The sequence below is a fragment of the Pristiophorus japonicus genome, chromosome 13 (assembly GCF_044704955.1).
Source record: "Pristiophorus japonicus isolate sPriJap1 chromosome 13, sPriJap1.hap1, whole genome shotgun sequence".
In the NCBI taxonomy this organism is placed as follows: Eukaryota; Metazoa; Chordata; class Chondrichthyes; family Pristiophoridae; genus Pristiophorus; species Pristiophorus japonicus.
The window spans coordinates 77,106,735-77,121,065 of record NC_091989.1 but is presented as its reverse complement, the minus strand read 5'-3'; the positions used below and the strand labels follow the sequence as shown (position 1 = coordinate 77,121,065).

Genomic DNA, 14,331 nt, shown 5'->3' with positions numbered 1-14,331 from the left:
AGTGCGGGGGGGGGAGAAGAGAGAGAGTGCGGGGGGGGAGAAGAGAGAGAGTGCGGGGGGGGAGAAGAGAGAGAGTGCGGGGGGAGAAGAGAGAGAGTGCGGGGGGGGAGAAGAGAGAGAGTGCGGGGGGGGAGAAGAGAGAGAACGGGGGGGGAGAAGAGAGAGAACGGGGGGGGAGAAGAGAGAGAACGGGGGGGGAGAAGAGAGAGAACGGGGGGGAGAAGAGAGAGAACGGGGGGGAGAAGAGAGAGAACGGGGGGGGAGAAGAGAGAGAACGGGGGGGGAGAGAGAGAGAACGGGGGGGGAGAAGAGAGAGAACGGGGGGGGAGAAGAGAGAGAACGGGGGGGAGAAGAGAGAGAACGGGGGGGGAGAAGAGAGAGAACGGGGGGGAGAAGAGAGAGAACGGGGGGGGAGAAGAGAGAGAACGGGGGGGAGAAGAGAGAGAACGGGGGGGGAGAAGAGAGAGAACGGGGGGGGAGAAGAGAGAGAACGGGGGGGGAGAAGAGAGAGAACGGGGGGGGAGAAGAGAGAGAACGGGGGGGGAGAAGAGAGAGAACGGGGGGGGAGAAGAGAGAGAACGGGGGGGGGAGAAGAGAGAGAACGGGGGGGGGAGAAGAGAGAGAACGGGGGGGGGAGAAGAGAGAGAACGGGGGGGGAGAAGAGAGAGAACGGGGGGGAGAAGAGAGAGAACGGGGGGGAGAAGAGAGAGAACGGGGGGGGAGAAGAGAGAGAACGGGGGGGGAGAAGAGAGAGAACGGGGGGGAGAAGAGAGAGAACGGGGGGGGAGAAGAGAGAGAACGGGGGGGGAGAAGAGAGAGAACGGGGGGGGAGAAGAGAGAGAACGGGGGGGGAGAAGAGAGAGAACGGGGGGGGAGAAGAGAGAGAAGGACGGGGGGGGAGAAGAGAGAGAACGGGGGGGGGGGGAGAAGAGAGAGAACGGGGGGGGGGAGAAGAGAGAGAACGGGGGGGGGAGAAGAGAGAGAACGGGGGGGGGGGGAGAAGAGAGAGAACGGGGGGGGGTGGGAGAAGAGAGAGAACGGGGGGGGGTGGAGAGAGAGAGAGCTGGGAGGGGGTGGAGAGAGAGAGAGCTGGGAGGGGGTGGAGAGAGAGAGCGGGGAGGGGGGGGGAGGGAAGGAGGGAAGGTGAGAGAGAGAGAGAGAGAGAGAGAGAGAGAGAGAGAGAGAGAGAGAGAGAGGGAGGGAGAGAGAGAGAGAGAGAGAGAGAGAGAGAGAGAGAGAGAGCGCGAGAGAGAGGGGGGGGAAGGGGAGAGAGAGAGAGAGAGCGGGGGCGGGGGGGGAGAGAGAAGAGAGAGCGAGAGAGAGAGAGCGGGGGGGAGGGCAGGTCGGATCGGATCTAGTCCGGGAGTCGGCAGTGGGGGGCGGGTCATGTCGGGGAACAGGAGCGCGAGTCGGGTCGGGAGGGGGGGGGGGGGGGGGAGGAGCGGGTATCGGGTCTTGTCGAGGGCGGGGAGCAGGAGCTGGCCGTGGGAGGAGCCCCAGTGAGGCCATTCAGCCAGGGCTAGGAGCTGCGTGCTTCGGGCCCCTCCCACACAGTTCGGCGCCTGGAGCTACTGCACTTGCGTACCGACTATAGTGCGCATGTGCAGAGGTCCCGGCACGGTTTTCAGCGCCGGGACCTGGCTTCGCCCCTCCCACAGCTCGTGCTGGCTGCGCCGAGCGCCAGAGGAGCTGTAAGTAGGCGCAGAATACCGAGGACTTTTTTAGGCGCCGTTTTAGGCGCGAAAAACGGGCGCCCAGCTCAGAGGGGCGCCCGTTTTTTTTCTTGTGGAAACTTGGGCCCAGACAGTTGTTAAACGATAAGGGGATAAGAGGTTATGGGGAGCGGGCAGGGAAGTAGAGCTGAGTCCATGATCAAATCAGCCATGATCTTATTGAATGGCGGAGCAGGCTCGAGGAGCCATATGGCCGACTCCTGCTCCTATGTTCTAATGTTCTAATGTTCTAATGTTCTAATGTTCTAATGTTCTAATGTCTCTTAGGGAAGGGAATCTGCCGTCCTAACCCAGTCTGGGCCGATATGTGACTCCAGTCCCATACCAACGTAGTTGTATCTCAGTTGTATCAAAGCACTACCAGCGATTCAAGGCAGCCCACCACCACCCTTCTCAGGGCAACTTGGGATGGACAATAAATGCCAACCTTGCCAGCAACACCCACATCCCAAGAACAAATAAAAAGGAAATCCAAGGAAAGTTCGAACGGTAAAAATGCAAAAGGACAAATTCATGACTGTTTTCTAATTATACATGCAGTTTTCCAATTAAAAAGCCTACCACAACCTGCACACATCCAATTTACATTCACTGTACCTGTATGTGCTGTGCTGATCCATCAGGAGATGTAAAAATGAGCTGGTTGAGACCTGCAGAATCAGGCGAGGCCAGGATGACCTTTCCTTGCCCTGACTCGGGTCTGGCTAAAATCACTTTGTTTGACGTTGTGCCATCTGAATTTGTTAAGATGAATTGCTTGCTCGCACCATGATCCATCGACGTGACTATCTGAATCTTCTGGCCCGTCTGCTGATCGGTGACAATCTACAAATAGAAACATATTGATTGGTACCGGACATCTGTCAAAGGATAGAAGCGGAAACACCAAATATAATGCTGCCATCTCTTTGGTCTACAACCAACAGGACATCAAATTACAAACTACATGCAGCACTGTGCAGGGAGGCAAGACGCCACAAGGACCAGTAACTACTTACAGGAGGCATGCCAGACTTTTTTTTAAAACCTGCTTACATATAGCTATTTCTTTTTGAAGACAACTGAAAATAGTTTCCATTATGGATGGAGCAGGTTTGCAATATTTTAATGCTCAAGTACATGCAACTGCTAGGCTATTTTCACCACATTTTAGTAAGAGAAATTCTACCTGAATGCGCTGTGCTACTGTGACACCTGGGTCTGCGGGAACAATCTGAATCCTCTGTGGGGTACTGGTCATTATTGGTCGTCCTATTACACTTCCTGGAGCTACAGTAGATAATGTCCCTTGAGAGTGGGAGACCTGTGAGGAGTTACCAGGAAATATACAATAATCAAAATAAAAAAGGCACATCTAAACTTTAAACTACATATATATATTTTTAAAAAGCATTCTTGTCCATTGCAATTAAAATAAACATGAGAAAAAAATTACGGCATTCTCCCCCACATTCTTTCGCTCTCATTCCCACACTTCCCTGCTCAGCTGGGAGAGCAAGATAGCCTGAACTTCAAACTGCTCCACTATTACAATTGGCGCTTATAATAGCACGGAAAGTGCACTTCTATGGAGCCAGGCTGAGCCGTATTCCACTTCCTGGCTAAAACTTCCCAGTGAAAAATAAGTTCAAATCAGTGAAGACTGTGGATGTTATGGCTTTCAGAACTATTTTACTGACTTTGTGAAAAAGTCAAGAGACAAAACACCAAGCATATTCATTTCTTGTTTTAATCAGCATGTAGGTTAAACTAGACCGATTCACCTTGTGCGACAAACAGCATGGATATAGCTACTAATTTCATCCCTGTCAGATACTTCAGCAGTTTGTTTTTTATTAGGCACATCAGCTGTCTTGGTTGTTCCAGAAATCTACTGCTCCATGCAAGAAAACTTCTCATTTCTGCTCGCTCGATATTTGTTAATCTTGTAGCTGCATCTTCTATTTCTCCACTCACCATCCAAGGTAAATGTCCTACTTGTACCTACCGCATCCATACCTTATATTATTAGATCCTTATATTGCAAATACTCCTCGCCAACCCATCAATGTCCTTTTCAACGGATGGTGCCCAAAAATGCACACAGTACTCAAAATGCCGCCTCACAATTTACAATAACTTGTTTCAACCTGCAATAAATCAAAATACCCTCAGGGTGGATCCCAGTACTTCATTAGCCTTGCTTATGGCAGCTTCACAAAGGCTGCATAACTTCATTGTTTAGTCAACGACCCCACCAAGGTTCTTTCCCCACGTTTCTAATGGGCATCTCTTCATCATGTACACAGTTCATTTTTTCTAATCCAATGTCCATTAGCCACATTAAAATCGCCTATCTTTCCTTAGGCCTTTGGTTATTTGTTCCAGTTCTCAATCCCCCACCCTCTCCCCTCGCCATATGCCATCAATCTCCTCTATATTTGTCACCTGTTCCTGGTGGCGGCCCCGAACTGCAAGGGCCATCAGTAGGTTGGGGTCAAAGGAGCATACCACTTCAAGGTGCAGCGCGAGCCGGTTCAGGAGAGCGGCGGCTGTGAAGAGGGTGACTGGATTGGACATCACCAAGGTCCAGGTCGCTGATTGAAGCGTGGGCAGGTACAACAGGAGCAGCGAGATCGGGGCGCAGGCACGGCGAGTGATCATGGAGCGACTTGATGGGGGCCCAGGAGAGGTGCGAGTTCAGGACCCAGGGGCAGCACAGGCAGCTCACACTGCGATATGTGTGCACACTAGGTCCGCGCAGTAGAGCAGGTCTTCAGTCGTCTTGGTTAATCCTTGCCACTGGACCAAGACCAAGCTCTATCAAGCCAGTGTGCAACGGCCACCACACGTTAAGAAAATCCACGTACAGGTATCTTCCACCCTGCAACATATAGTTCAGGATCTGGAATATTAGGAGCCTCATTGAAAGACCTGTGAGCTCATCCTTTTTTGGTGTGGAAGCAAGTCATCCTCGACTTGGAAGGGGGGGACTGAGTGTAACGTAGCCAAGTTTGCTGACGATACAAAGATGGGAGGAAAAGCAATGTGTGAGGAGGACACAAAAAATCTGCAAAAGGACATAGACAGGCTAAATATGCGGGCAAAAATTTGGTCGATGGAGTATAATGTTGGAAAGTGTGAGGTCATGCACTTTCGCAGAAAAAAAAAATCAAAGAGCAAGTTATTATTTAAATGGAGAAAGATTGCAAAATGTTGCAGTACAGCAGGACCTGGGGGTACTTGTGCATGAAACAAAAAAGGATAGTATGCAGGTACAGCAAGTGATCAGGAAGGCCAATGGTACCTTGGCCTTTATTGCAAAGGGGATGGAGTATAAAAGCAGGGAAGTCTTGTTACAGCTATACAAGGTATTGGTGAGGCCACACCTGGAATACTGCGTGCAGTTTTGATTTCCATATTTACGAAAGGATATATTTGCTTTGGAGGCAGTTCAGAGAAGGTTCACTAGGTTGATTCCGGGGCTGAGGAGGTTGACTTATGAGGAAAGGTTAAGTAGGTTGGGCCTCTACTCATTGGAATACAGAAGAATGAGAGGTGATCTTATCGAAACGTATAAGATTATGAGGGGGCTTGTCAAGGTGGATGCAGAGAGAATGATTCCACCTATGGGGGAGACTAGAACTAGAGGGCATGATCTTAGAATAAGGGGCCACCCATTTAAAACATAGATGAGGAGAAATTTCTTCTCAGAGGGTTGTAAATCTGTGAAATTCGCTGCCTCAGAGGGCTGTGGAAGCTGGGACGTTGAATAAATTTAAGACAGAAATAGACAGTTTCTTAAACGATAAGGGGATAAGGGATTATGGGGAGCGGGCGGGGAAGTGGAGCTGAGTCCATGATCAGATCAGCCATGATCTTATTGAATGGCGGAGCAGGCTCGAGGAGCAGTATGGCCTACTCCTGTTCCTATTTCTTTTGTACTTATGATCCGAGGGACCACCTATGATGATGATGACTTGTCACCTGGCCAAGTAGCTTGGTTTTTCACCAAATGTAACATTATTTGTGGTATTACTGCGGGTGAGAACCCCTTTGTATAGTGGCATCGTAAATAGATTTGAGCAGATTTCTTCGGTTTGCTGTTTCTGGAGAAATCATAAGCACTCTCAAAGAATGTATTTAGTACTTCACTAAAAATACTCAATAGAAATCTTCACAAACACACTTACAATGTCATTACCAAAGTGGTCAGGAAAGTCACACCCTCATATTGCTTCTGGTGTCAAACAGCCTCAACTCCAAACAGATGCTGGTTACTCCTCCCGTTTTATCCTTGTCCGCTTTCTGCTACCCAGCTACTTTTCAATATAACCAAATTCACTGTTATATTTACTGGCTTTAAGGCTCTTTAAAAGAGTGACATGCAAAATGTTATCAAATCCTTTGTGAGAAATAAGAACTTGCATTTATACAACACCTTTAATGTAGTACAACATTGCAAGGCACTTCACAGGAGTGTTATCAAACAAAATTTGACAGAGCCACATAAGGCAACATTAAGACAGGTCAAAGAGGTAGGTTTTAAAGAGCGTCATACAGGAGGAGAGAGAAGTTACGGGGCAGAGTGATTTAGGGAGGAAATTACAGAGCTTAGGACCTAGGCAGGTAAAGGCACAGCTGGAGTGATTAAAATCGTGGAGTGATTAAAATCGGGGAAGGCCCAAGAGGCCAGAATTGGAGGAGCCGAGATCTTGGAAGGTTGTAGGGCTGGAAGAGGTTAGAGATCGGGACGAGCGGCATCTCCCTCAGTTCCCTATTGAGGAGTGCCTCGCAAAGCTGCCAATCAAAACTACCTCGAATGAGGAGCCTTTCCCTCTTCGTGTGGGAGTCAGGGCAATTCTGATGCCTGCTTAGCTAGGCCTCCTGCTGCGCTCAATGAATAAAATTCATGCATTATAAATGCAAACCTCTCTGGAATATGTACAGGTACTTACATGCAGAAATATGTTAATCATATCCACTAGATATTCCTACAGATTGATTTAGTTAAAGCCTCAGGGACTAGTAATGCTATGACCTACAACTTCTAAATCCACGATGACTCCTCCTTTTGGCTTCTGCACACAGATATTTGATGGGTTTAGTTTCTGCTTTATCTTATTGGTAGAATTTCCTCACCATTCGTGCTCAATTTGTTGCTTTCACATGTGCTTATCAGTTTTCATTCACACATTAGCTGCAACGGAACTGCGAGTGGGTGCTTCTTCGATTAATATGATGTTTGAGCCAATCAGAAAGCAGATTGTGTGCCTTTGTCCACTATATCACTGGGGTAGTTTAGCACACACACTACTTCAATAGGACCACTGCATGTTACCTTGTGTCACTGGTCCCTATAAAATCCAGTTAAAGTAGGATTGCCAGAGGGCAAATCTATGGAAATAAATGTTTTAGGTACATTTAGAGACAGGACCGTCGGCAGTTCAAGAGGCCAGTGGGGAGTCAGGAGGCAGAGCGGGAAGTTGCTGAGGCCGACAAGAGGCCCAACAGGACCATCGGCAGTGCGAGAGGCCAGCGGTGAGTCAGGAGGCAGAATGGGACGTTGCCGAGGCCCACAAGAGGCCCAACAGGACCGTCGGCAGTTCGAGAGGCCAGCTGGTGCAGCTGCAGCAGGGTGAGAAGGCAAAAAAGTAGAAAGAAATCAAAAGGTGACGTCACAGCCAAGGGGTAAGTGATTGGTAAATAGTTTTTCTTTTTATTTTCTATATCAATAAGCAACCTTTAACATTGTTGTTGCCAATTTAAGTTTATCTAAGGGTTAAGACATGGCAGGACAACTTGGACATGTCTTGTGCTCCTCCTGTACTGTGTGGGAACTCGGATGCTTCTGGTGTCCCTGACGATTACGTGTGTAGGAAGTGTATCGGCATGCAGCTCCTGACGGACCATATTGCAGCACTGGAGCTGCGGGTGGATTCACTCTGGAGCATCCACGATGTTGAGAATGACGTGAATAGCACGTTTAGTGAGTTGGTCTTACCGCAGGGAAAGGGTACACAGCCAGATAGAGGATGGGTGACCAACAGGAAGAGCAGTGCAAGGAAGGTAGTGCAGGGGTCTCCTGCGGTCACCCCTCTTCAAAATAGATACACCGCTTTGGGTACTGTTGAGGGAGATGACTCATCGGGGAGGGCAGCAGCAGCCAAGTTCATGGCACCGTGGGTGGCTCTGCTGCACAGGAGGGCAGGAAAAAGAGTGGGAGAGCTAGTGATAGGGGATTCAATTGTAAGGGGAATAGATAGACGTTTTTGCAGACGCAACCGAGACTCCAGGATGGTATGTTGCCTCCCTGGTGCAAGGATCAAGGATCAAGGATATCTCGGAGCGGGTGCAGGGCATTCGGAAAAGGGAGGGTGAACAGCCAGTTGTCGTGGTGCATATCGGTACCAACGATATAGGTTAAAAAAAGGGATGAGGTCCTTCAAGACAAATTTAGAGAGCAAGGAGCTAAATTAAAAAGTAGGACCTCAAAAGTAGGAGTCTCAGGATTGCTACCAGTGCCACGTGCTAGTCAGAGTAGGAATCGCAGGATAGCTCAGATGAATACGTGGCTTGAGGAGTGGTGCAGAAGGGAGGGATTCAAATTCCTGGGACATTGGAACCGGTTCTGAGGGAGGTGGGACCAGTGCAAACCGGACGGTCTGCACCTGGACAGTTCCGGAACCAATGTCCTAGGCGGAGTGTTTGCTAGTGCTGTTCGGGAGGAGTTAAACTAATATGGCAGGGGGATGGGAACCTATGCAGGGAGACAGAGGGAAGTAGAATGGGGGCAGAAGCAAAAGATAGAAAGAAGAAAAGCAAAAGTGGAGAGCAGAGAAACCCAAGGCAAAAAGCAAAAAGAGCCACATTACACCAAAATTCTAAAGGGGCAAAGTGTGTTAGAAAGGCAAGCCTGAAGGCTCTGTACCTCAATGCGAGGAGTATTCGGAATAAGTTGGACGAATTAACTGCGCAGATAGCAGCTAACGGTTATGATGTAATTGGCATCACGGAGACATGGGTGACCAAGGCTGGGAACTCAATATCCAGGGGTATTCAACATTTAGGAAGGATAGACAGAAAGGAAAAGGAGGCGGGGTGGCGTTGCTGGTTAAAAAGGAAATTAATGTAATTGTAAGGAAGGACATTAGCTTGGATGATGTGGAATCGGTATGGGTGGAGCTGCGGAATACCAAAGGGCAGAAAACTCTAGTGGGAGTTGTGTACAGACCACCAAACAGTAGTAGTGAGGTTGGGGACAGCATCAAACAAGAAATTAGGGATGTGTGCAATAAAGGTACAGCAGTTATCATGGGTGACTTTAATCTACATATTGATTGGGCTAACCAAACTGGTAGCAATGCGGTGGAGGAGGATTTCCTGAAGTATATTAGGGATGGTTTTCTAGACCAATATGTCGAACCAACCAGGGAGCTGGCCATCCTGGACTAGGTAATGTGTAATGAGAAACAACTAATTAGCAATTTTGTTGTGCGAGACTCCTTGGGGAAGAGTGACCATAAGATGTTAGAATTCTTTATTAGGATGGAGTGTGACACAGTTAATTCAGAGACTAGGGTCCTGAACTTAAGGAAAGGTGACTTCGATGCTTTGAGGCATGAATTGGCTAGAATAGACTGGCGAGTGATACTTAAAGGGTTGACGGTGGATAGGCAATGGCAAACATTTAAAGATCACATGGATGAACTTCAGCAATTGTACATCCCAGTCTGGAATAAAAATAAAACAGGGAAGGTGGCTCAACCGTGGCTAACAAGGGAGATTAAGGATAGTGTTAAATCCAAAGAAGAGGCATATAAATTGGCCAGAAAAAGCAGCAAACCTGAGGACTGGGAGAAATTTAGAATTCAGCAGAGAAGGACAAAGGGTTTAATTAGGAGGGGGAAAATAGAGTATGAGAAGAAGCTTGCCAGAAACATAAAAACTGACTGTAAAAGCTTCTCCAGATATGTGAAGAGAAAATGATTAGTGAAGACTAAACGTAGGTCCCTTGCAGTAGGATTCAGGTGAATTTATAATGGGGAACAAAGAAATAGCAGACCAATTGAACAAATACTTTGTTTCTGTCTTCACGAAGGAAGACACAAATAACCTTCCAGAAGTACTCGGGAATCGAGGATCGAGTGTGAAGGAAGAACTGAAGGATATCCTTATTTAGGCAGGAAATTATGTTAGGGAAATTGATGGTGTTGAAGGCCGATAAATCCCCGGGGCCTGATAGTCTGCATCCCAGAGTACTTAAGGAAGTGGCCCTAGAAATAGTGGATGCATTGGTGATCATTTTCCAATAGTCTATCGACTCGGGATCAGTTCCTATGGACTGGAGGGTAGCTAATGTAACACCATTTTTTTTTAAAAGGAAGGGAGAGAGAAAGCGAGTAATTATAGACCGGTTAGCCTGACATCAGTGGTAGGGAAAATGTTGGAATCAATTATTAAGGATGAAATAGCAGCGCATTTGGAAAGCAGTGACAGGATCGGTCCAAGTCAGCATGGATTTATGAAGGGGAAATCATGCATGACAAATCTTCTGGAATTTTTTGAGGATGTAACTAGTAGAGTGGACAACGGAGAACCAGTGGATGTGGTGTATTTGGACTTTGAAAAGGCTTTTGACAAGGTCCCACACAAGAGATTGGTGTGCAAAATCAAAGCACATGGTATTGGGGGTAATATACTGACGTGGATAGAGAACTGGTTGGCAGACAAGAAGCAGAGAGTCGGGATAAACGGGTCCTTTTCAGAATGGCAAGTAGTGACTAGTGGAGTGCCGCAGGGCTCAGTGCTGGGACCCCAGCTCTTTACAATATACATCAATGATTTGGATGAAGGAATTGAGTGTAATATTTCCAAGTTTGCAGATGACACTAAACTGGGTGGCAGTGTGAACTGTGAGGAGGACGCTAAGAGGCTGCAGGGTGACTTAGACATGTTAGATGAGTGGGCAAATGCATGGTAGATGCAGTATAATGTGGATAAATGTGAGGTTATCCACTTTGGGGGCAAAAACACGAAGACAGCTTATTATCTGAATGGTGGCAGATTAGGAAAAGGGGAGGTGCAACGAGACCTGGGTGTCATGGTTCATCAGTCATTGAGAGTTGGCATGCAGGTACAGCAGGCTGTGAAGGCGGAAAATGGTATGTTGGCCTTCATAACTCGGGGATTTGAGTATAGGAGCAGGGAGGTCTTACTGCAGTTGTACAGGGCCTTGGTGAAGCCTCACCTGGAATATTGTGTTCAGTTTTGGTCTCCTAATCTGAGGAAGGACGTTCTTGCTATTGAGGGAGTGCAGCGAAGGTTCACCAGACTGATTCCCGGGATGGCTGGACTGATATGAGGAGAGACTGGATCAACTGGGCCTTTATACATTGGAGTTTAGAAGGATGAGAGGGGATCTCATAGAAACGTATAAGATTCTGACGAGATGGGACAGGTTAGATGCAGGACGAATGTTCCCGATGTTGGGGAAGTTCAGAACCAGTGGACACCATCTTAGGATAAGGGCTAGGCCATTTAAGACCGAGACGAGGAGAAACTTCTTCACTCAGAGAGTTGTTAACCTGTGAAATTCCCTGCTGCAGAGAGTTGTTGATGCCAGTTCATTGGATATATTCAAGAGGGAGTTAGATATGGCCCTTACGGCTAAGGGGATCAAGGGGTATGGAGAGAAAGCAGGAAAGGGGTACTGATCAGCCATGATCTTATCGAATGGTGGTGCAGGCTCGAAGGGCCGAATGGCCTACTCCTGCACCTATTTTCTATGTTTCTATGTACTTGCAGAATTATTCCAGCTGAATATATCAAAACAAGCATACCTGCAACAATCAGGATTATTACAGTACTTTAAAGTCTGAACACTGAACTATCATACTTTATCTGTGCTACATACAAGGAAGGCCTGTAGGTTGCAGAAATTGTTTAGTGCTCATAAAATCATTGAAATTAGTAATGCAGCAGTTTGAACAGCTAGCAATTGGTTCCTGTTTTGAAAAACTGCAGCAAGTCAGCAGGAGCTCCTTGCACAAAAAAACAAAAAGAAAGATAATTTGGTACCAATTTGTCAGTGAGAAAATAATTTACAACATTTAAAAATAAATGAGGGGTTGGATAGGAAAACAGAGTAATTAAGTGGGACAAAGCTTCAGACACTATGGGTTCATGGATATTAGAATAACTGCAATTTTAATTTCTGTTGCCTACTTAATGTTAATCGGAGGATTTCTTGTTGCTTGCAAAAAGGCACTCAGATACACGTACACACAAAGGGAAGTTTGTATTGAAATTATTGTACCTATAAACAGGATGTATGTGTTTTAGAGTTGTATACAGTACAAGTAGGCTTGACTGTACAGATAAACACTTTTTTTAATTCAGTTTGGTGTTCCCCTGTAATATTTACGTGTAGTACAGAATCAAGTATGCATTTTTCTTTTTATATTCCAAGTTTGGGATCACAATTTAGCAAATACACTAGTTCTTTCTGCAGAGTTCCATCAAGAGAAAAATATACGGCGAGTCCACTTTAAGATTAAGTGGCTGCTGATTTGGCCTGTAAAATTTTCTCCAGCTTAAAATTGTGTGGGAGAGTAGCTTGCATTAAGGCACAACATAGCTGAACATTTTTCTACCAAGGCTTCCTAAGACTAACATAAATATTGGAAAAGGTGCATTCAAGTCTCTTTTTATTTAAAAAAAAGAACTGTAAAAAGTCTTTTCAATTTGATCTGGCTGGCCCAACAAATTGCAATGTAGTTGCAACTACTGTGCATGTAATAGAATTCAAGCAATTATCATTTTCAGTAAATAGCTGCATCAATAAACCATACCTGATGTTCAGCTAGTTGCTGAACTAAGTCATCAGTAACTGTGATGAGCTTTACTTGAGCCTGTTCAGCCAAGGAAACCGGTGGACTTCCAGCCATAGACACTTGATGCATATGAACCTGTAGAGGACATAAAGCAGCTGTTTAGCAAAGAAAAAAAAACCCATAGGAACAGGCGTATTCCATTCAGCCCCTCAAGCCTGTCCCACCATTCAATTAGATCATGGCTGATCTGTACCTCAACTCCATTTACCCACCTTTGATGCATATCCCTTGATAACCTTACCTAACAAAAATCTATCGATCTCAGTATTGAAAATTTCTGTTGTCCCAGCAGCCACAGCCTTTTAGGGCGAGAGACTTCCAGATTGCCACATCCCTTTGCATGGAAAAAGTGCTTCCTGATTTCACTCCTGAATGGCCTAGCTCTAATATGAAGATTGTGTGTCCCTCCCCTTCCCCTCGTTCTGGATTTCCTCAAACTAGGGAATACGAACATACAAAAGGTAAAAACTGAACCAATTTGGGGCAGTCTAGTAGCATTGTTGGAAGATCACCTGCCTCCCAAATAGATGGCTGGAGTCCCAGCATTGCTGGTCATTTGAATACGCCTTCTCCTGTTGGCAGGCGGTTTCAGCATTATTTGTTTCCAGAGTGCTAAATGAAGCTTTGGAGAGAAGGGTGGGGACAGATGCAACAGTGTCACCCTGCTACAAGTGTATCTCCAGTCACCGGATTGTCAAGCAGCCTGTAGCCCATCCCTCAAACTCAGCACAGCATAGCTGCCTGGTGGGAAGCAATTCCTGCATGGGGAAAGCCCACCAGAGAATTCATAAAACAATGCTTAGCCAGTACTAATGTTTTCCTGCTCAAAAGCCTCCCAAGAGCTGAAAAGGATGAAGGATTTCTTGTGGAATAGTTTGTTGATGCCCTCACAGACTGGCAGAGGAAAGCAGTATGGTGTCTTGCAGAGGAAAATGAGGGGACTCAAATCGCTCGTCAGGTGCATGCCGTCTCCTCCCATTTGCAATCCCTTAAAATCCATTGTCAATGACACATAGAACAAATACTTTATCTGCTGCATTAAATCTGAGCCGGGGGGGGGAGCAATTGGCATATATACTTATGCTAATTGAATATGAAGTTACGGTGGTGAAGTAACTTCATATTCAATTAGCACAAGTATATATTTTCCTTAAACATGACTGGTACTGGATCAGCTTTACATCACACAAGAAGTCAAAGCAGAAATTTTTTCAACAGTAAATAATGTCTGCACATATTCGGTACGTCACTGATCGAACTCGTGTCTTTTCATAAATGTTTGAAACTTCTATACTCGTGCTTACTAGAATATACTCCAGCATTTGAAAGATCCTACAGTGGTTCTGTAAATGACATTAGATAGGGCCAACGATGGAGCAAAAGGTTTTAAATGCCCACCAATAACTTTCTACATCCTAACGATCATTTACTACCACCTTGCTAAGAGAACAGAAATATATTAAGAAACGTGAACATTTAAAACTTCAAATCAAGCAAAAAAAATTAATCTCTAAATAGCAGAATCTGATAAATTAGATAACTGGATAGCTGGGAAAATTTAAAGTGTAAGCTATTTAATAAGATCAAATTATCACTACAAGTAGGACAAATATCTGAAATGATTTTCGAAATGGCAACCACCAAGATCTTTAAACATATCCCTGACAACAGGAGATGGAATAGGATCAGAAATGTTTTCCATTGGTGGAGGGGTCTATAACAAG

The 14,331-nt window shown here is 46.2% G+C and overlaps 1 protein-coding gene across 10 annotated transcripts in view; it reads right to left on the bottom strand.

Annotated features, from left to right (window-relative positions):
* The window catches only part of nr2c1 (nuclear receptor subfamily 2, group C, member 1), a 161,237-nt gene that overhangs the window by 43,338 nt on the left and 103,568 nt on the right, over positions 1-14,331 (bottom strand). For 9 of the 10 annotated variants that reach the window (XM_070897679.1, XM_070897682.1, XM_070897677.1 and 6 more), the window contains 3 exons: positions 12,566-12,682; positions 2,902-3,036; positions 2,331-2,558 (listed from right to left, as the gene is read on the bottom strand). In XM_070897679.1, coding sequence (XP_070753780.1) covers positions 2,331-2,558; positions 2,902-3,036; positions 12,566-12,676 — 474 coding nt within the window. In that variant the 5' untranslated portion in view covers positions 12,677-12,682. Of the gene's footprint in view, positions 1-2,330; positions 2,559-2,901; positions 3,037-3,731; positions 3,863-12,565; positions 12,683-14,331 lie in introns of those variants that run through there. The other variant, XM_070897684.1, reaches the window with a different exon arrangement.